This window comes from Vespa velutina, chromosome 15 (genome assembly GCF_912470025.1).
Source record: "Vespa velutina chromosome 15, iVesVel2.1, whole genome shotgun sequence".
Taxonomy (NCBI): domain Eukaryota; kingdom Metazoa; phylum Arthropoda; class Insecta; order Hymenoptera; family Vespidae; genus Vespa; species Vespa velutina.
In genome coordinates, this window is record NC_062202.1 from 484,516 (window position 1) to 506,363 (window position 21,848).

At 29.6% G+C, this 21,848-nt stretch overlaps 5 protein-coding genes across 12 annotated transcripts; 2 read left to right on the forward strand and 3 right to left on the reverse strand.

Annotated features, from left to right (window-relative positions):
* Positions 1–119: 119 nt before the first annotated feature.
* LOC124954334 (probable DNA mismatch repair protein Msh6) lies at positions 120–5,800 on the reverse strand. 2 transcript variants are annotated; one of them, XM_047507118.1, is made up of 20 exons: positions 5,584–5,800; positions 5,140–5,307; positions 4,982–5,070; positions 4,631–4,909; positions 4,414–4,548; positions 4,221–4,356; positions 3,864–4,141; positions 3,634–3,759; positions 3,449–3,533; positions 3,169–3,359; positions 2,994–3,088; positions 2,751–2,906; positions 2,506–2,663; positions 2,345–2,433; positions 1,964–2,254; positions 1,630–1,845; positions 1,361–1,540; positions 1,085–1,262; positions 863–1,014; positions 120–772 (listed from the first exon to the last, which is right to left on the reverse strand). In XM_047507118.1, exons 1-20 carry the CDS (start codon positions 5,702–5,704, stop codon positions 515–517), a joined length of 3,381 nt encoding a protein of 1,126 aa, XP_047363074.1. In that variant the 5' UTR covers positions 5,705–5,800; the 3' UTR covers positions 120–514. The 2 variants fall into 2 exon arrangements, with proteins under 2 accessions (XP_047363074.1, XP_047363073.1); XM_047507117.1 differs by having other exon boundaries at positions 4,982–5,307.
* Positions 5,801–6,489: 689 nt separating this feature from the next.
* Positions 6,490–10,230, forward strand: LOC124954342 (eukaryotic translation initiation factor 4B). 3 transcript variants are annotated; one of them, XM_047507140.1, is made up of 12 exons: positions 6,490–6,626; positions 6,843–6,971; positions 7,358–7,542; positions 7,630–7,740; positions 7,818–8,049; positions 8,145–8,396; positions 8,494–8,725; positions 8,805–8,850; positions 8,988–9,102; positions 9,226–9,328; positions 9,495–9,570; positions 9,733–10,230. In XM_047507140.1, the coding sequence occupies exons 1-12, from the start codon at positions 6,617–6,619 to the stop codon at positions 9,799–9,801; spliced, it is 1,560 nt and encodes a 519-aa protein (XP_047363096.1). In that variant the 5' UTR covers positions 6,490–6,616; the 3' UTR covers positions 9,802–10,230. The 3 variants fall into 3 exon arrangements, with proteins under 3 accessions (XP_047363096.1, XP_047363098.1, XP_047363099.1); XM_047507142.1 differs by having other exon boundaries at positions 9,498–9,570; XM_047507143.1 differs by having other exon boundaries at positions 8,145–8,363.
* On the reverse strand, positions 10,141–14,540 carry LOC124954336 (exocyst complex component 6B). Of its 3 annotated transcripts, none has more exons than XM_047507121.1 (13): positions 14,299–14,540; positions 13,747–13,912; positions 13,346–13,632; positions 13,164–13,266; positions 12,816–13,058; positions 12,573–12,740; positions 12,431–12,502; positions 12,232–12,366; positions 11,766–12,136; positions 11,470–11,704; positions 11,224–11,365; positions 10,956–11,142; positions 10,141–10,874 (listed from the first exon to the last, which is right to left on the reverse strand). In XM_047507121.1, the coding sequence occupies exons 1-13, from the start codon at positions 14,364–14,366 to the stop codon at positions 10,751–10,753; spliced, it is 2,301 nt and encodes a 766-aa protein (XP_047363077.1). In that variant the 5' UTR covers positions 14,367–14,540; the 3' UTR covers positions 10,141–10,750. The 3 variants fall into 3 exon arrangements, with proteins under 3 accessions (XP_047363077.1, XP_047363076.1, XP_047363078.1); XM_047507120.1 differs by lacking the exon at positions 14,299–14,540 and adding an exon at positions 13,993–14,200; XM_047507122.1 differs by lacking the exons at positions 12,431–12,502; positions 14,299–14,540 and adding an exon at positions 13,993–14,201.
* A 593-nt stretch (positions 14,541–15,133) lies between these two features.
* Positions 15,134–17,792, reverse strand: LOC124954345 (regucalcin-like). 3 transcript variants are annotated; one of them, XM_047507147.1, is made up of 6 exons: positions 17,586–17,792; positions 16,425–16,612; positions 16,133–16,342; positions 15,844–16,056; positions 15,644–15,759; positions 15,134–15,549 (listed from the first exon to the last, which is right to left on the reverse strand). In XM_047507147.1, exons 1-6 carry the CDS (start codon positions 17,648–17,650, stop codon positions 15,319–15,321), a joined length of 1,023 nt encoding a protein of 340 aa, XP_047363103.1. In that variant the 5' UTR covers positions 17,651–17,792; the 3' UTR covers positions 15,134–15,318. The 3 variants fall into 3 exon arrangements, with proteins under 3 accessions (XP_047363103.1, XP_047363104.1, XP_047363102.1); XM_047507148.1 differs by lacking the exon at positions 17,586–17,792 and adding an exon at positions 16,960–17,166; XM_047507146.1 differs by lacking the exon at positions 17,586–17,792 and adding an exon at positions 16,707–16,843.
* A 705-nt stretch (positions 17,793–18,497) lies between these two features.
* LOC124954343 (protein transport protein Sec61 subunit alpha) lies at positions 18,498–21,841 on the forward strand. The gene is made up of 8 exons (XM_047507144.1): positions 18,498–18,686; positions 18,895–18,962; positions 19,170–19,235; positions 19,404–19,614; positions 19,692–19,949; positions 20,031–20,197; positions 20,291–20,680; positions 20,751–21,841. Exons 1-8 carry the CDS (start codon positions 18,680–18,682, stop codon positions 21,012–21,014), a joined length of 1,431 nt encoding a protein of 476 aa, XP_047363100.1. The 5' UTR covers positions 18,498–18,679; the 3' UTR covers positions 21,015–21,841.
* Positions 21,842–21,848: the final 7 nt, after the last annotated feature.

Here is a 21,848-nt window from a genome sequence, read left to right on the forward strand (position 1 = left end):
GTCATCGAACATTTACAATTAGTACGTATCTAGCAGATGAAACATCAAATTTATGGTGCCCCTGAAAGTAGGCAATTATTCGTACATACATGATATAAAAAGCCCTTATACACTCTGTATACACCTTGTATCAAAAATATTTATTAACTTAAAAAAATACAATATAACAAACGCAATTACACTTAATTTATTTATATAAGACATTTGAAGTAAATTGAAAGTAATACAACATCAAAATACTAATAGAAAATATAATACTGTGAGGTATATAAAAAGTATGAGGTATGAAAATTAAAAAAAAGAAAAAAAAAAATATTAACATATACATGAAAAAATAATTCCAAATAAATTTCAACCGTGTTATATATCGCGTTACTTAACAATATCGGTAACGAATAAATGTAATAAAATTTACTATATACCGTAAGTTCTGCGCGCCGATTATACATCATACAAATACGTAATATATTTTTTGTTTCTGTTTTATCTATTTAATAAATCACTCTTCGCTCCTTCAAATATCAGCAATAAGAGTTTTGATTTCGGACTCGTCAGCTTTACAGAGAGTAGCGAAGAGGTGTTTGTAATTAGTTTCTTGTTCCATTCGTTTGGCTATTTCACGTGATCTGTTTGTAATTGCAGGTGGAATACCAGCCAACCTTGCTGCATTAAATCCATATGACTTAGGACAGGCACCTTCGCTGAGTTTATATAAAAATGTAACAGTTTCTTGAGACACTTCTTCCTCTTCTTCAGTTTCTACCATACATGCCTATAAATAATATAATACAAAAAATATCACACCACAATATTTTCCACCTTTAAATTTCTATAATGATTAAATATTGAATGAATTATTTACCATATGAACTAATGTCACATCTGGATTATTTTTATAATCTTCTACCAGCGAGTGGTAATGTGTTGAAAATAACGTACGACACTTCAACTTCGTCAGTTCATTAACAACTGACGCAGCTATAGCTGTACCATCGTACGTCGAAGTCCCACGACCTAAAAATAATCGATATTTTTTATTTTTTGATTTATTATCAACAAAATAAATGATCGAAATTCATCTTACCCAATTCATCTAGCAAAACTAAAGAATAAGGTGTAGCATGTTTCAATATCGCAGCAGTTTCTGTTAATTCTACTAGGAATGTACTCTGACCAGCTAAAATATCATCGTTTGCCCCTAATCTTGTAAAGATACGATCAACTAATGTTAAATGACATGAACTTGCTGGTACGTGACAACCCTAAAAAGATCAAAGACAAAAATAATTTTACAAATTCTTCAGTACTCGATTATAAGAAGATGTGTTTCTCTTTAATGATAAATTGATAAAAGACTTACTATTTGTGCCATAATTGTTAATAAGCCTATTTGACGCATCAGAGTTGATTTTCCCCCCATGTTTGGACCAGTTAAGATAATTACTGAAGAAGATTGGTCTTTCGCAATTAAAGTATCATTGGGAATAAAGTTCTCGGATAATATACATGGATGCTTTCCGTCTTTGATGTCGATAAAAACCTTTTTATAAATCATTAACAAGTTTATATGAAATTGCATTTTAAATGTATACAGTTATATTCATATAGGATATCATTTTATATACTTACTCCCTCTTCGTTTGCGTCATGAATTTCTGAAATGCACATATCTCCACTGTGAGCATATTCAGTAAGGGATATAAGAACATCTAAAATAGCTATTTTATAAACAGCCATATGCCACATATCATATTTCTCGCTAAATTTTGCGAATATTCGTCTGTTTAGATCCTTCAAAACTTTGTCCCTACTTTCCTCAGCATTTGTTTGTCTTGCCAAGAATTCCTAGAAGAATATCTAGTAATAGATAACTTCATACTTTACTTATTTATACTCTCAAGCAAAGTTTTGATCAAATGAAAAATTAGTTTTAGAAAAATTAAATGCAATTGATTTAACTAACTTTTGCTTCTGCGGTATAGTAGCGCTTGAAGCCTTTACGTTGTGACTGAAGTTCAAATCCTGGTCCTACTTTTTTTACTTGCGAATCAGGTATTTCAAGCTGAAATCTTTTTCTGTCTTGTCCAAAAAATGTTACTTTAACACCAAAATGTTTTCTTTGTTTTTCTAAATAAGCATCCAAATCATGTTTTATTTCTTCCAATTGAGATAATACCGAATCATATTCCTCGTCCACTCCCTTTTTAGGAACAATACATCCCTGCTTCTTTGCTTCCTCGTGATCGAATGCTGTCTACAAAAAAAAAGATTACAAATAAATATTAAATCTGTTAATGAGAATTAAAAAGAAAAAGTTGAAATATTTATTGTCTAATTCAATTACTTTAAAATAATCGAGTGTTTCTCTTAAATTGGGAAATTCTCCGTCTGGTTCAAATTTGGTACACTGATTTATCAAATTAGTATTGAAGTCTGGAAAAAAATAATACCAAAGGGTAAAATTGACATTTCATATTAACTCAACATATAAATGTAAATACATACTAGAAAACAAATCAATAATCTCCAATACTTTTTCAAATCCATCCAAAGTTGTGGTAAAGTCCACGATTTTTCTTTTTGAGTATATTTGACCTTCAAACATAATTGCTCTCCCATCAGGATGATTCCACAATCTCGCTGCATTTCCTAGAGCATGTATTCTGAAAATAAATTCATATTTACAGATAAATAAAAATGACGTTGCAAATAATGTTTTATATATTTTAACAAAATATTTTATATCTTACTTGCTCAATAATCTTTCTAAATCAGGAAGGCCTGACAACATAGATCGAACAGACTGTACTACATCTGTTCTATCCATTAACTCTTGTATAGCCTCTTGACGCTCTTTTATAACGTTTTTACGACAAGATGGTCTGCACACCCATTCTCGTAGTAATCTACATTATTAAATGCAATATAAATAAAAATATTAACATATGAAAAAACCAAGGAAGCAATGGGTACCATAATCATACACTTTTTACCTTTTACCAAATGCTGTACAACAATGATCCAATGTTTTCATAAGGGAACCTTCTCCAAAAATTCGTAAATTGTTGATCGTGATAGCATCCAAGACCTAATTATAATTTGTTTTTAGAGAAAATATAATATATATATATATATATTTTATTAATTGCACCTTAACAAAATACGTACCATATTGTTCATAAGTTTCGTTTCTGTACGTGCATTTTCGCTTAAAAAATCAGCTGGTACGTATGTTTTAAATTGAGACTGCGCCAATAATTGTTGATCAAGCAAGTACTCTTTAAGTAAATATATACATCCTCCAAGAGCATGTACTGCTAATTCTTTATCTTCAGCAGGTGTTAAACCCAGACTGTCTCCTTTGAAATAATAAAATACATATTATATTATGAGAATACATATCTATATAGAGATTTTTTTCTAATATAAAGTGTATAGATATACATACCTTCGCTTAAATAAGGTTGCAAACCTTCAGGCCAAGAAAAATTAGAATCTTTCTCCTTTTTAAAATATTCTCCTTCGTGAAGATACTTCGATTAAAAAAAAAAAAAAAAAAAAAAAAAGAAAGAAAAAAAAGAAAAAATACATTATTTGATATTGTCATAAATAAATCAATTTTAATAATCTTACTTTCAACGTATTCGCTGCGTTCCAAAATTGCGCTTCACGTTGTAAAGATTCTTTGTAGCAGGCTGCTAATGAATTATTTAAAAGTTGCAACACAGCTGGCGATAAATTTCCACGTTCATAAACAATCTAGAAATAAAAATATATTCAATATGAGAAAAATTGTAATTCTATTATTATTATTATTATTATTATTATTATTATTATTATCTATCAATAATAAATATACTGACATGGACTGGTGGATAATGTGCAAATAAGGTCAATAATCTCGAATTATAACAATCATCCTCGAATTGCCCAAGATAAAAGTCACCTATTGAAGTATCTATAAAGCATACTCCAAACATGCTGTTTGCTCTTGATTTACATTTTTGAACCAGAGAGAGCAAATAATTAGAATTAGGTGTAGATGCTTCAACATCCAGAGGAGAATAAACTCTAGTACCCTTTGTACTTATTTGACAAATTTCTCGTTTTACGACCTTGTCAAATTTGGTTACTTTGGACACTAAAAAATATAAAAATATCATTTAGTATAAAACGATATGCATCATATAATTAAACTATCGATAGGCGTAATCCTTTACTTTTACTGCAACGTTGTGTCATCATATCTGGCGTTTCAGTTTGTTCAATACGTGCGATTTTATATCCTCTTTCGATGAGACTTGTTGAAAAGCGTCCATATCCAATTTCTGGAAAACCAGAATGTGCAAATTCGCCCTGTAAGAAAAATAATAAGAAATTCGAAAGTCTTTTTGCATCTTTTTATTAACTTACACGCATATATGTGAGATTAAGCTCGTTAACTCCAGTAACTGCATCCATGTGATATAATTCATAGAACTTTCCAACTTTGAAAAAGAGAACACAATCAAAGTGTTTGCTCTTGATTTCCCACCACTGTCTCATGGCCTATGGAAGATGATAAATATTAGTAATAGAATATCAAACATTCGCATACAACAAGATATTTAAAAAGACTGTAAGTCCTTACGGGTGTTTGATTGTTAAGGAAATCCAAAGGTACATAAACAGTCTTAGAATCATAATTTGGATCAACTGGCGGTCTTCTATTAATATCTCTCCTTTTATTAGGTTGAAGAAAGTCGTATTTTAAATGAGGCCATGAGTCTACTGTAGTAACAGATGCGTTTGTTGATTGTTCCATTAATTGAGGCGGTGAAACTGATTTTATTTCTTTCTTTCCTGACGGTTTCTGAACTACTTTTTCTTTATGTGAACGTTTAGCAATTACAGATTTCTTTGGTTTCTTCTAAAATATTAAAGAACATTTATTATAAAAAAAAAAAAAAAAGTAATTTATTATCAACAACATTCAATTTACCTCAGGACTTTCTTCATCTTGTGTTTCTATTTCACTTTCTGGAACTTCTTCAGAAAATGATTCAGATTCGCTATCTTCATCTGCTGAATCTATATAAAAAAATAAAATATAAATAACTCGATGAAGATTTATTATAAATAAAATGATGAGATATATACCAGGTTTAAAGCTATCCTCAGAATCTTCGCTATCTTCAGGTATAATAATTCGACGTCGTTTAGATTGTACTGGCGTACTTTCTTCATTTCCATTAGATTCATCATCTTTCCAAACTCTTTTGCGTATATCAATTTGATGATTTTCCTTTTCTTCTGTTTTTCTCTGTCCTATGCAAAAATTGCATCCACAATCAATTAACAAGAATTTAAAATATTATATTTATCTAAATTATAATTTATACTACTTGCAATATAAATTGAATAACGAGAAAAAATTGTAAAAATATAATACCGAATATATCTTTTAAAATAAATAAAAATTGCATATATTTATTTATACATTTATGAATATATTTGTTATTTACTTTATATAATTGCATTATATTTACAAATGAAAGTATTGGTAATTTACAAAATTGATATAAAATATTTTTATCTACGAACCTTTCTTCTTTTGCCCACTTTTGGGAGTCTCTGGCTTTATATTATTCGTAACTTTATTATCTCTTTGCTTAACAGTCTTTGGTGATGTAAAATAATTATACAATGTATTAACTTTCGACATTTTTTATATTCGATTAGATAAAGTCTTTGAAATTTCTCTATGAAATTACTTGCGAATTACTCAATCCGATTCTAACGACGCTAATACTTCTCTTCTGTGCGCACGAAGTAAAAATCGCGGCAAAATTTTAACTATCCTATGATGTAATACGTCATCGATTACACACATTTTTCCCTAGGATATTAACGAAAAAAAATAAACTTATTTATCGATTATATTTATACAAAGTGTTTCGTAATATTTAACGAGTAAATAAAATCATCAATAAAGACTTTCAAAAGATTATAAGTTACAACAAAAAATTTGAAATATAAATATTTTCATCACTTATGATGTACAAATATTACAAACTTTATGCCCATTTCATTGCGTATATACGAACATCTGTTAATATGAAAATCTATAATTATTTTTCAAAATTGTGGTATTATATTTAAATACTTTTAATGCATGTACCTATTTCTTTTGCTACATTGAAGTTGTATCGCGCCATTTGTGTTAATTTACTTACCGTCCAATCAAAATGCAGATTCCTTTTATTCAGGCAATCGGATTGTTGAAACTGGTGGTGATTCATAATCACGATGAAAATTTGCAAATAATCAGAAAGATCCTTTTTTTGTCTATTTCCGAGTCTAGTTTCTTTATAATAATTAGTAACAAGAATCTATATTTTGTCATTGGTCAAATGTCCTAGTACAAACTGAAAAGCAAAAATAGCTATTGGCTTAAATTCACGAAAGTTTCAATCAGTTCCGGCTACTTTAGTGAAAAGTACAAAATTGCTGATATCGATATTTTTCGTGGTATCCTTTCTCAAAGCATACTTCATGCCTTACGGATTCTGAAGTTAACCGTGTGGGCTGGCGAGATAGCGAGCCGTTTGTATTTCTGTTAATCTTCACCACTATCATGTCTTCAGGTAAATATATTTGTTCGGAAATTTTATTTATATAATTCTTCATTTTATTTTATATAAATCAGTTTGTAAAAAATATTCTATATAACGTTAGCCTGATTTTTCCATGAACATAACCAAACTTTACATAAACCATGCACCATGCTTTCAATATTGTACCATACTTTGTTAACACTACGTTTTATATATTTAAAATTAATACATCATTCATTTATCTAGGTAAAAAAGGAAAAAAGAAGAAAAATTGTAAAACCGTTGATTTGATGTCATTCTTGGCTGATGGCGGTGGAACTCCTACCATACCTTTAAAATCAACGAGCTGGGCTGATGATGTTGAAGATGAACATGGTATGTGAATATTATAAATTTATAATAGATCATTATTTTATATCCTACATAAAATATAATTTGTTCTATTATATAAAAGATATTTAATTTTTTATAAACTTTTCAATCATCAATAAAATTCATTTGAAAAAGTATATAAGACAAATAATAGCGAGATACTAGATAAAGTGATGAATATCATTACAAGATATGTGTTAAATCCTTAATATATATTGACTAGATAATTTTGTATGACTCATTTATCTAGTAAAGATAAAAGAATTTATGATTAACTCGGTATTAAGATTAATTTGATAATAATAGAGAAGTGCAATAGTTTGAATTAATTTCAATTTAATTTATTAAGATATAATGAAAAATGTTTGTTTATATTGCTTATCTTACAGAAGGAGGATATACTTCAAGGAGTAACAAAGAACCAGTTGTTCTACCTACTGCGCCCAGAGCGGCAAGAGGTCCACGTATTGATGAAGAAAATATTCCTACAAATCCTCCTTTTGTAGCATATGTTACTAGTTTACCTTATGAAGTAGATGAAGATGATCTTATTGAATTTTTTGCTGAGATGAAGGTTGGTTTACTTTGTTGTAACAAACTTTCAATTTTTCTGCTTGCTTTTACATGAATATATATTAATTTTGATTTTTGTACATTATAGGTTACTAGTGTACGCTTACCAAAAGATCCAAATAAACAACTTAGAGGATACGGATATGTAGAATTCGAAGATCGACAAAGTTTGATTGACGCTCTTTGTATGACAAATACTGTAAGACAATGAATTGATTGCTTCGATTGAATGATTACTTTTAATACCAAAATGAACACATAACGTTGTATGTTTAGACAATGAAAACTAGACGTATCCGTATCGAGGTTTCAAATAGCAGTAACGATGAACGACGTGGTGGACGTATGGGAAGAGATAATCGCAGAGACAATTATGATGATCCGGAGCGCACTTCTGGAGATTGGAGAAGTAGGCCTAGGGATGAACCTCCAAATTCCGATGGTGACTCCTATCGTAGTCGTTACGATAATAGGGACAGAGATAGGGAGAGAGATAGAGATAGGGAAGGTATGTATACAATACAATTTCTCAATATATATTATTCTACTATGACGACAAAGGAAATATGTAAACAATTTTCTCTGCTGTTATATTTTATATAGCTACTGATGATAAACCTGGTGCATGGCGTAATAGAAGCGAAGATGACAGAGGAAGATCAGCATTCAAAGACAGAGGTTTTAGGGATGATGATAGGGATAAGGAATGGACACGATATGGCGATAGAGGTGGTAGTAGAGATAGAGATGGTGATAGAGATAGAGACAGAGGTAGCAGTTTTGGTCCACGTCGCGATTATGGAGATTGGGAACGTGATGGACGTAAGGATGGAAAAGGAAATTCAGAAACGAAACGTAATGATCATATTATAAATTATATTGAAAAAAATTTTAATATGAATTTTTTTTTTTTTTTTTTTTTTTTTTTTCTTACGTATACATTACATTTTAGCTGCTGAACCAAGGACCAGACCAAAGTTACAACTGCAACCTCGCACCAAGCCTATCGAACCATTAAATGTTAAAGATGAAAAATCGGAATCCGTAGCTCCAGCTTCCTCTACATCGGTACCCGCGGCAAATATTTTTGGTGCAGCCAAACCTGTGGATACTACTGCCAGAGAAAGAGAAATCGAAGAACGTCTTGCAAAATCATATGCAGAATCAAGATCAAAAGAAGAAGCGTATGTGGAAAATATTACTTTATATAATTACCGATCTTCTTAATCTTTTGATATAATTTTAATCTTCCGAATTTTTCAGAGAAAATGAAAAACGCAAAGAAAGTACATGGGGACGTCGCAATGGAGTGAGTTTCGTAAATTAATTATCAAAATGAAATGTTTAAATATGAAAAAACAAATACATATCAATAATTCTTTTATTTTTCACGTTGCATTTTTTTTTTTTTTTTTTTTTTTTTTTTTTTTTTTTTTTTTTTTGTAGGAAGATCGCGATGATAAAGAAAAGGATAAGAGTCGTGAGACTTGGAGGTCAGAGGGTGAAAAAAAATGGACCGACAAATCGGCGTCGCATAGTCATTCAACTTCAGCACGTTCTGGTACTTTTATTTTTCTATATAAAAGAACTTCGTATATATAGTTTGAGTGTCTTAAAAAAAAAAAAAAAAAAAAAAAAACCTCTAAAGAGAGATACACCGGCTATAAATAAATACACTGTTTAGATCAACATGGAGATTCCAAAGGAGATTCGAAAGGATCCAATTCTCGTAGTGGGCCACCGCCAACAAAAACATCCCAGAAAAGCGACAACCGTGGATTAGATAGGTAATCAAATATTAGATATATAATTAGGCTTATTATTTCATATACCTGTTGATCCTGAAAGGACATATTTGCATATAGTTTTTGTATAATATGTTTCATTGAGATTAACTGTAATTAATTCGTGTAAAGAAATTAATTATATAATTATTATAATAATAAACTATAGCAGGGAACGAAAGGAAAGAGATAAGGAAAAGGATGAGCTTGATAGAATGCCTAAAGCAAAAGATGAAAAAACTCCAGTGAGTAAACATTTTATTTTTTCTTTTTTGTTTTTTTTTGTTTTTTTTTTGTTTTTTGTTTTTTGTTTTGTTTTTTTTTTTTTTTTTTTTTGTTTTTTTTTTTTTTTTTTTTTTTTTTGTAACTTTAGTAGATATAAATGATCAATGAAAATTCCATTTCAGAATTTTGTCGTTTCCAACAAGTATTCCATGTTACCTGATGACGCGGATCCTGACAATATTGAAGATTAGTCGTACGATCATAAGTTTGCCATGTGCATTATAATTGGTCTATATACACACATTACTAATGTTTGATTTACAATTAAAAATACGTATCCAATTGATTCATAAGCAAGTCATATGCTCTTGGTACTATTTTACAGGAATTATTGTTGATTTATATATATTTAATCTATTTTATTATTCCGAATACAATTATCAATCTCTATTTGTGTATTTGATTTATATTTAATACGAGTGCTCTGTCTCATTAGATCAATGTGGAAAAGTTTTCGTACTGCTATATTAAAAAGAATTATTATTTCAATATCTTAAATATGTAATTCTATAAATATTACATTCACAAGATAGGAATTGGGATTTTATTCGTTGTAGAGTTGTTGTACATTGTATCTTATTTACAATATAATATATGAATACCGATACAGTTACGTCAGATACTGTTGTGTAGTATTTTTTACGATAGCACATTGCTTTAAGATTATTAGTAAGAAAAAAAAGAAAATAAAAGGTGAACCTTTATTAATTGTATTAATTGTGTGCTATGCTATATGCATCGAATAGTTTAAACTACATAACTAGGAATTGCACATTGGAAAAAATAACATTTACGTTCGCGTATATACGAAATTTATATTTTGAAATTTTATTACATAATTCAAATTTATCGTCTACCTGTCTCTACTTGGTATAAATTAAACTAAAATTCTCTATAATTTTTTAATATAATAAATTAGTAAATATTATAATAAAATTAACGGTATTGCACACTTTTGTACGTTCATGTATACAAAACTGTGCAAAAAGTTTTGTACGTCTATCTATATATATATATCTATATATACACATATATATATATATATATGTATATATATATTTATATATATATATATTATATACAAAAGTATAATCTATATTTATAATTCACTTGATATATTATATCAATTTTAGTGGGTTATTATTGTTGAGTAGTCTGTGCCAATTGACGCAATTGCTTTAAAACAGTTTCTAACAATTTTTTCTTATCTCTCTCACTTTTCTTTAGTACAGAAAATACTGTTTTTTTATCAGATTCTTTCAATCTGTAAAAAAGTACGTCTTATGAAGATTTAATAAAATATTCTGCGCATGTATAATAAAAAATAAAACACTTCGTTACATACTTCTCTAATAAGATCACAGCCATATTTGGAGTTACTAAGTTATATTTGCTCGAATCATGACCATAGTCATGAAAATAGGTTGGCCAATCCCAACCCATAAACAAATCTAGCAATTGTCTTAATTGACTGAAATATTGCAATAATGTACCTTCCGGTAAACCGACAATAGGTTCTGAAGCAGCAAACTCTGTAAAATGTAATCATATACTGTTGCATAATTGCTCATATTACAAAATAAATATAATCTGTAAATACAAGGTACACATACGTTCGCATTGTATAGTATCCAAATTGACTTGTTGAAGTGCACCCATTGATATTTGCTTTACATCTTCACTAATTAATATATCTAATATAGCTTTTGCTATATGATCGCAAGCTGATTTACATGCAACTTGTGCAACTTCATCCTAAAAATTCAAAAAATGAATTTATTATATGATAAAATTGTACATGGATTTGTGTATATATATATATATATACACGCATACACATATATATTTTTTATACATACTGGTAAATTAGTGAAACATGTAAATGTACTTTGTAAAAATGCTATGAGATCTGTAATGAATCCAGAAGCATGGCCTTGAGGTTCAGACAAATTCCAGTCATAATTTTCTAATTCCAAAAATTCGTCCAACTTCTTTTCAAGTTTTTCACAAATCTGCGTTTCCGCGTCTTCCCTTGCCACTCTAAACATAGCAGATTTGTCTCCCACACAACTTAATTGTCCTTCATGTTGTGTTCTGTATATTATTAAATTAATTATTTCATAACTTAATTAAATGTTATTAATAATGTTCTTACCCAGTAATATTAGTAACAAATTCTTCCAAGTATTTTGTGGACTTTTCTAAATAACCCATGTTTATTATAATTTGAACTACTTGTAATAGAGCTAAAGATGGTTTTCGAAATAACGACGACAAACATCCACTAAATGTTCTTGTCAAAAGCAAATTCGTTGATTTACAAATCATTTCATCTATTTCAGCTTGCGTAAAATTTAAATCTTCCGAATATTTCAAGCAAGCATAAATAAATTCTTTAACTTGTTGATAGACTTTTGGTACCATGGCTGAAAATGGAAATTTTTTAGGAAACTTGGCCTTTTGTAATTCTTCATCATGATATGGAAAAGAACTAAGAATGCTTTCGTATTCTGCTTGTGATGTGACCTGTAATTAATTAACTGATCTCTGATATATGATCTAAAGCACATAATGCGTTTTTCTCGACAGATAAGTTATATCTCGATCGATATATATCATACCTGTAATGGTAAAAAACTATCCTCGTCCAAAATATCTCGAAAAACTTGAACCCAATGTTGCATAAGAACTTCGTTATAATGTACACGAATTTCTTGTAGTAAATCCCAAAGTTGCCCAACGGGATATCCATAATTCTAATTGTTAAAACAGAATATATGATAATATTTATAATAGACACATATTAAAAACTTTACTTACACTTAATGTTGTATTAAAAAGCATTATCAAGTTTTTTATCTTTAATATCAACGTCGCATCTGTACAATATGCCTAAAAGAATTAACAATTAACAATTGATTAATTCTTTTAACTAATATCTTCAATTTAATGCAAAACTTACTGAATGTGTTCTAAGTGAATTGATTATTTTAGGTAAAGCCATAGTCCATAATTCTTCTAAATAAGAATGAGTAGCTAATCCATTACTTGTATTTAAAATATGATCTTCCACCACAAAAAAGCCAACGATACTATGTAGGTAAGCCTGATATCCGATTAAACTTTCATGCTAAATAAAGATAAGAAAATATTTAAAATTGTGTATTAGAATAACGAATTTAATTGATACAAATCCTGTACCTACCATATTAATGGGAGCTTGTAAAACAAGCCTAGCCTGTTGCTTTCTTTGGTTTCTATAATAAGTCTTAAACGTTTCACCTTCACGGAGAACAGTGTAAATATGCATACAACGATATACCGGGCTAAAATCCATTAAGTCTTGCGCGCTTAATTCTTCTTCTCCGTCGCCAGATTCTGTATACGTATGCGATTTTTTCTTTTTCCGTCCAATAATCTCAGCTTCAATAACCAATTGTTCAGCAGTCTAACGAATGAACATAAGACAATATTTATTATGTTATTTTATTATTTAAATATATGATTAAAATTAGCCCTCTTATAATATTAATAAATGTAAGATTTTCCTTACATGGCGCATAGCAACCTCTCCAATTTTTGGCGAATGTTTTCTTATATTCTCTAAAAAATCTCGCAGATCTGACATGGAAGCATCTTTTATATTTTCACGCAATCTATAAAATTATAATGAAGAATTATGACATTAATATTAAGATTATAATTATGTAATGTACCTTTTATAATACTACCTACTGTGGAATTTGTTGAGTTATTTGGGAAGAAAATCTATAATTTGTAACTTTTGGAAGGTCATGATGTTCCAGTTGCTCAAGAGTTTTCAAAGCTGGGTAATAACGTTTATCTTTCAATTGCTTTTGTAGTTTTGCATAAGCTGCCAAAACAGGAAGGCACATAGTGAGACTGTTTACAGCAGCTGCCATATTACTTTCTACTTTACGTGCCCGTACAAGTTCTTCCCCTTTTTCAATTACCTTACTAGAAGTGGCAGTTATACATTTGTCAAGTTCTAATATTTCTGCCTGTAAGGTTAATGATATTTTAATCGAGCTTTGCAGCTTGTATAAAACAAAAACAAAAAAGAATACCACCTCGATACAAAGTTAAAGCAAATATAAAAACATTCATTGACTAACATTAAGTTGTTGTGCTTGGGAGCGAACTTGTAAAAGTTCACGAATGGAATCGATGAATCCTTGATAATGATGATTACACATTCTTTCGATATCTTTGTCATGAGCTTTGATGCGCTCATCGAGCTTCTCCAGAAATTTTTCATGTTCATTGCCATCATAAATTGCCCTGCAAAAAAGCCATTAAAAATAAATAATATGATTACTTCAACAAAATAATATGATTACTTCAAACAGCAACAGTAGTACCTGATAATAAGGCTTATACTATTATTGTTTGATGTCTCTATTTCGTATAAAAAATGTTCATGTTTAGGTGCAACGCTCGAAAGAATATTTTGAATTTGAGCGACCGATAATCTTGACATATTATTTAATTTGATCTTATCTCATTTTATTTTCATCCCTTAACTTGCGGTCTTGTTTTCATCCCTTCATTGCGCATATGCACCGTTCGATCTAGCATCTGCGTAAAGGGGGTGGTTTTCGTAGGCGCGTTTTTTCGATAGAGAGATGCAACGATATGCCGTGATCCTAAATAAAATAATAACATACCGAAAAGTAGGTCCTAAATAATCGTCGATAGCTTCTATTTCTTGTATGAGAGCGTCGTAACGTTGCATTTTCTATTAAATTCCCTTTCGATATTGATGTTTTAAGATTAACACTTAATTTATCAAAAGAAAATGATTATTATCAAATTAGAATAAATCGTCATCCTAACCTACGAATTATTTTCAATCGATGTTTTTAGTAACACGATCTGTCAGCATAGACAGAAATAAATAATTAAACATACGATTTGTCAAATTCGGAATCTCGTATATACAATTCTGAACATATGATACAGGTCGCCCTCTAGCAAAGAAAAGGTTGAACTAATTTTTGTTTATTTTGGTACCCTATTTGGATCTTTTTATAGTTACGCTCTTGAATCATGAAGATGCAACCCCTTTAAATTTTTGTAGTAATACGTTCCTGAGCATCTTCCTATAACAGTCAAAATGCTAAATCTTGTCATAAATTATTGCTAAGTATGATTGATTATATGAATAATATTATATTCAAAAAGAGGATAATGAAAGGTGATGAATTTTTCTAAACTTTATATATGATTAGATTATTATTATTAGAAGAAAATATTATAATGTAGAAGAATTATGTTTTTTATTAATTAATAATCAACAATAACAAAATTCATATTGGTTTTTTCACAAAACATAATTGCATTATCGAAAGTTCTAATTTCATAAAAAATTAATATTTACTTATTTATTTTGTCTTTACAATGCTTTTATGCATAAAAGAATATTTTAGAATGATTAATTATTTCTTAACATGTAATATTGTGAAATGAAGATGGGTTAGAAAAAAAGGAAAACACCTCAAATAAATGTTAAAATCGATTATATTTCTGAGGTTACATAAAACTTTCACAAATACACTCTGAAATACGTTGATTAAAAGTTATTATAATAATTTGATATACATTTGTTGCTTACATTTGTCTCTATATATTTGCAGTATTATTTCATAAGAGATACTTTTAAATTGACGCGTATATTAATGCGTAATTTACAATTGAAATGAATTGGCCAATAATCCATTAACTCCTAAACCTTTTACTTCAAATATAGAACCAGCCTTAGGCTGCTTTTTCTTTTCTGCATCTGATAGTCCATAACTTGATGTAGTTATGTATAAAATTTGTAAGTTTGGTCCTCCAAATGCTACACTGGTTACTCTTTCTGCTGGAAGTCTAATTGTACGTATTAATTTTCCAGTCTTTGGATTCACGTTAAGCACCTAAATGAAATATATTTAAAATAATATTAATTATAATTGAATCAAAACATTCAAATGTTCTAACCTTTGTAATTCATTTGTATACTCTACTTACAACAGATCCATTAAAAACAGCTATCCAAAGATTGCCATCAGTGTCAATAGTCATGCCATCAGGAACGCCAGTAGCAATGTTGTTTTTTTCCAAATCAAACACAATTCTTTTATTAGCTGGAAAAGAAAAAAGAGATTGATGTAAAAAAGTACATGATTATTTTGTATTAAATATAAATGTTTAAATATTAAATTGGTTACATATAGTTCCAGAGAGAGGGTTATAATCGTATGCAGCTATTTGACGTGTAGGTGAATCAATATAGTAAAATGTATCATCTTCTTTATTCCATGCTAATCCATTGCTTATAGAAACAGGAGATATTTCAACGCGTGGATCAAAATCTTTTCCTATGCGATAAAAAGTTCCTTTATTAGGAACTACATCTCCATTTATTTCTGGACCCATGGTACCTGTCAGAAATATTAATCCATATTAATGCCATTGACCAAATTACACGATAATGGTATCTGATATTTTAATACTGACCACCCCAGAATCGTCCAGAGGAGTCAACTTTGCCGTCATTCCATCTTGTGCCTTTTTGATTTTTATCAACGGTAGTTAATACCGTAGTAGAAGCTTTGGTTACATTATGCCCAGAATCCCATGTAACAAGAACAAAATCGGTGCCAGAACCTGCTACGAATTTATTAGGCTCATCCTCCACAGGTACAGCTACTCCAACTGGACCATTTTCTGTAAATAAAACAAATAATTTATAAGATTGATCAAAGATGCATTACATCTCATTTTGATTTAATTGATTAATATCTATTACCTATATATGTACATGTAACAGAGCCGGATGCAGGATCTAATCTGCATAATTTTTGATTAGCGATATCCACAAAGTATAATTTCTGAGATCCATGATCCCAATGCGGTCCCTCGGTAAGTCCAAATGGTTCTGTTACTGCATTAATCGTAATTCCAGGTGTATTTTTATTAATTTCAGTTACACATACTCTGTAGAAAAATAAGACCAATTATTCTAATTATTCAAATATTAAATTGTTATAAAATAATACGAGAAAATAATTAATCATATTTTTATTATTACATTAATTGCATTCGTATGAGATTGATAAGAAGTAAAATCAATGATTGTGTTGATTTTTTTCTCAATGACATATCAAGGGCAAATTACGTATTAGGTTATCGTGTAAGAGAGAGAGAGAGACGAAAAAAGAATGATAGAACATCATTTGATCGATTAAATGAAATTATAAAGCTATTAAGGAAATACTTGATGTATTATTAGACAAGTTCTACGAATGCTTTATATATCTACAGATTATGTAAAACATATTTACGTGGCCATTTCAAAAAACCCGCTGATCAATTTTCAAACGTACAAAAATATTTTTAATTAGTAACAATCATTAATTGTTAAAGAATAGAAGAGACAACGAATAATTAAAAAACAATGAATTGTTGTTAAAATTTATGAACACTCGGTATAATTATAAACGTATGGATGGATAAAGAACGTCCGTAGTATCTCGGACAAAGTCTTCTTCCGAACTAATCATTCTTGCTCTCCGAATATCTTCGAATAACTTTTATTTATTCTTTCAAAATTCTAATTGAAACACGATATATGGAATATGATAATAAGTTCCATGATAATAAAACCACGTATATCTTCTCGTATTTATAAATGTCTCGCTCGTTATCAAAAATTGTTTTTATTTTTTTGAACGTTATTAAATGTGTGTATTCATGTTTAAAAATTATTAATAAATAATGTAGTCACTTATATCGAGTATATCGAATACGTACATATTGACACGATACACGTAAAATAAATTAGAAAGTACGAATTCCAATGAGCTTAGAGAACACGATTAGATCTTAAACCAAGTGCATTCTGATTTTTTATCGTTTTATTTTTTTACTCTTCTTACTTCTCAAACGTAATTGAAATCCTTTCACTTACCTTGCATTTGTCAAAGCAGTAAAATACGATGTGATGTATAAAAAGAAACGAAAAATATCGAACATAATGAAAATTTAATATTTTCGATGTAGTCGAAGAAAGTGAACGGGAAGTACGAACTTCTCGGTGGATTTGATTCGATGTTGAAAAATTGGAAGTACCGACAAAGAAAGAATGCCTAGTCAAACTTATTCTTTATCCTTATATAGATTTTTACGTTCACTTCGGTATGCTGACAGAAATTGATAAGCATGATAGCAACATAAAATCAATATTGTGATATTTACTCAAGACATGCTGAATATAAATGAAACTTATCGTTAATGGAGTAGTGTAACTCCATTTATATTTTACAAGAGATATGCGAGCAATTAAAAAAATTAGCAAGTAAATACATTTTTTATGAACCACATTTTGTTATCTCTTGGAAACAAATTATAAATGATTGTTGAAAATATAATGTATTCTCTTCGTTATTTTTTTCTTTCGTAGAAAATAACACGACTTTTCTATATCTATTATCTATACGTAAATTTGCTCAATTTGTTGTAAAAAAGAAAACGAAATATATATAGAATCCATCTATCCCAAATTAAAAAAGAATTTTTACAATGCAAAAAAAAATTCAAAGAGTAAGATCATATAACATATTTGTAAGAATGTTGAGAAAATATAAAACGATTAAAGCAAATATTATCTTAAGTACTTATTATATAGCTATACAATATTAAAGTATTAAAAAAGATAAATTTGAATAAGATTGAATAATATTGTTTAACATGCGCATACAATTATGATTCGATACGCATGCGCGAAGGATATCGTGGCGCCATCTATCGTTTGTTAGGGAAACACTCTTCTCTCGCGGCCAACATCATCAAGTCACGTGACAGCGGCATATTGATACGTGTCGTCGAAGAGAGCCACGATTCGCAACCGTTTGCCAGTTTAAGCCTACGCGGCCACCTTTACTCGCGTTTTCTTGTTTCATGTACAAGTGTTTAACGGTGTTGTTCTTAGAGTCCTATTAAGAGCATCGTTTAGTTGCACTGCTGAACAGTAATATTAAAGACAAATAACGTTACGTTATTAAAATGGGATGTAAGTATATAATTTAATTAATATAAATTACAATGATATAGTTTTTTCTTAAATTATATTACCGCTATTTGCCGTATTGGTAACCTCCCGGAATCGTTTATACTATAACAACATATTGTTACCACAAGGAAATTTTTTTATATTCGTTGACTTTCATCACCGAAATTTTCTTTTTCTTTTTCTTACTCGTTTAATTATAATTTTTCAGTCAAATTTTTGGAGGTAATAAAACCATTTTGCAGTATACTACCAGAAATAGCGAAACCACAGAGAAAGGTAAGTTTTCGTGGATCTATTTATATCTTTGATTTATATTTGCTAATTGCACATATTGTATTTTCTAAATTGTGAAAATTAAATCTCCATTGAACATTACAATAATTGGAAGAAAATAACTTTTAACCTACTTGCATGTGGCATCATTTTTTATATCATTTTTCTTTTTCTTTTTCACACATCTTTTATATTTCTATCTCTTTACAGATTCAATTCAGAGAGAAAGTATTATGGACAGCGATAACATTGTTTATTTTTTTAGTATGCTGTCAGGTAAAGTATACATACATACATACACATATACATATATATATATATACATATATATATATATGTATATGTATATATTATTTATTATTATCACCTATACCTTATGTAAGTTGATAATATATTTTGCACGAGATAATATTCAAGAATATGTAATATATATTATTTCTTTAGATTCCACTCTTCGGTATTATGTCTTCGGACAGTGCAGATCCTTTCTATTGGATTCGTGTCATTCTTGCATCAAATAGGGGTACACTAATGGAATTAGGAATTTCTCCTATCGTTACTTCTGGTCTTATCATGCAGCTTTTGCATGGAGCAAAGATTATTGAAGTTGGTGATACGCCGAAAGATAGAGCGCTGTTTAACGGGGCACAAAAATGTAATTAGAAAAAATTGCTGCGTATATCTTACAATATCTTCACTGGTTAAATAATCTTCCGTTTATTCTCCATACAGTGTTTGGTATGGTTATCACTGTTGGACAGGCCATTGTTTATGTAATGACTGGAATGTATGGAGATCCAACTGAAATTGGAGCTGGTGTTTGTCTTTTGATTATCATTCAATTATTTGTTGCTGGCTTGATTGTACTACTGCTAGATGAATTGCTTCAGAAAGGTTATGGTTTAGGAAGTGGTATTTCTCTCTTCATTGCCACTAATATTTGCGAGACTATAGTATGGAAAGCATTTTCTCCTGCCACTGTCAATACTGGTATGTTGATTTCAATATAATACATGTTTTGAGTAATACCATTTAATATGTTATATTATATAAATTATGTTAAATGAACAGGTCGTGGAACAGAATTTGAAGGTGCTGTTATTGCTTTGTTTCATCTTTTGGCTACAAGACAAGATAAAGTACGAGCTCTTCGCGAAGCATTTTATAGACAGAACCTTCCTAATCTCATGAATCTTTTAGCTACTATTTTGGTATTTGCAATTGTTATATACTTCCAGGTAATGTGTGAAATATTATTTGCTATGCCTTTGAAAATTACATAAATGAAAATATAAATGAATATAATTAATATGATCAATTTATATTTATAGGGTTTCCGTGTTGATTTACCAATAAAATCTGCTAGGTATCGAGGTCAATATAGCAGTTATCCCATCAAATTGTTCTATACCAGTAATATACCGATTATTCTTCAATCGGCATTAGTATCCAACTTGTATGTCATCTCTCAGATGTTGGCTGTTAAATTCCAAGGAAACGTAATTGTCAATTTGTTAGGAGTTTGGTCTGATGTTGGTGGTGGTGGTCCTGCTAGGTCTTATCCCGTTGGCGGATTATGTTATTATCTTTCGCCGCCAGAATCAGTAGGTCATATCGTCCAAGATCCGGTGCATGCTGTTCTATACATCTTATTCATGCTTGGTTCATGTGCTTTCTTCTCTAAAACCTGGATAGAAGTTTCCGGCAGTTCTGCAAAAGATGTGAGTTAATATACTTTTTATCACATTAAGTATCTAATGAATACAGTAATATGTATTATTATCAATTTAGGTATGGAAACAATTAAAGGAACAACAAATGGTTATGAGGGGACATAGGGACAATTCCATGATTCGTGAATTAAATAGATACATTCCAACTGCTGCAGCGTTTGGTGGCCTATGTATCGGAGCTCTCTCTGTACTGGCTGATTTTCTTGGTGCAATTGGATCGGGCACTGGTATATTACTTGCTGTGACTATTATATATCAGTACTTTGAAATCTTCGTTAAGGAACAAAGTGAAATGGGTGGCATGAGCACTCTATTGTTCTAAACTTAATATATATAGACTTTCAAAGTGAACTTTTTTAATTTTGAAGAACTGAAAATAATAATTTATTGTAAAATAAGAACGTTTGGCAATCTCAGTACTAATATGTACCTGATTTGCCATAAAGTGAAGTCTTCATCGTGTGAATCAAATCATACAATATGTGTATACATTGTCCTGATAGATTTGTCATATTATGCAATTATTTCATAAATTCTCTTATGTATGTTAGAATTATATATATATATATCTCCTTTTTTTTTGTTTATTTTTTACAAAAGAAATACGTTTTTTTGTCGCATGTGTAAGTAAAATAGCCGTTCGTTCTGCACTATATCTTTAGTGCGTAAGTCATGCCAATTGCAATCAAATGCAATGACGATGTGTAGAAGAGGAATTCATACATAACTCTTAAATGCTCGAATAAAAATGTGAAAAGTTTTTTGTCGGATGCTCTATGCGATTCATTTAAGATGAAAAGTTTCTCACAAACGTGCGCGAGCAATGTACATAGTAAGAAAATAATTAAATATTCTCAACATTTTTTACTAATATTTTAAACTCTGTATAATCCAGAGATTTATGAAAGACTCAAGACAAGTACGATTAAATTCGTAACGTTTATATGAATTTAAGCAATTATGAATATATACAATATGTAATCATTTTGTTCGGACGAGGCACCCACCTAGGGTATTCGTACAGCAATCAACTTGAACATTGTTTGTTCATCATAGGTATCATCATTCCTGTATCATTAAAGACATAACACACAATTTAATTTCTTCAATGTATTTAGCACAATGTACTTTTATAAAAAGTAAAACTTATTTTTCG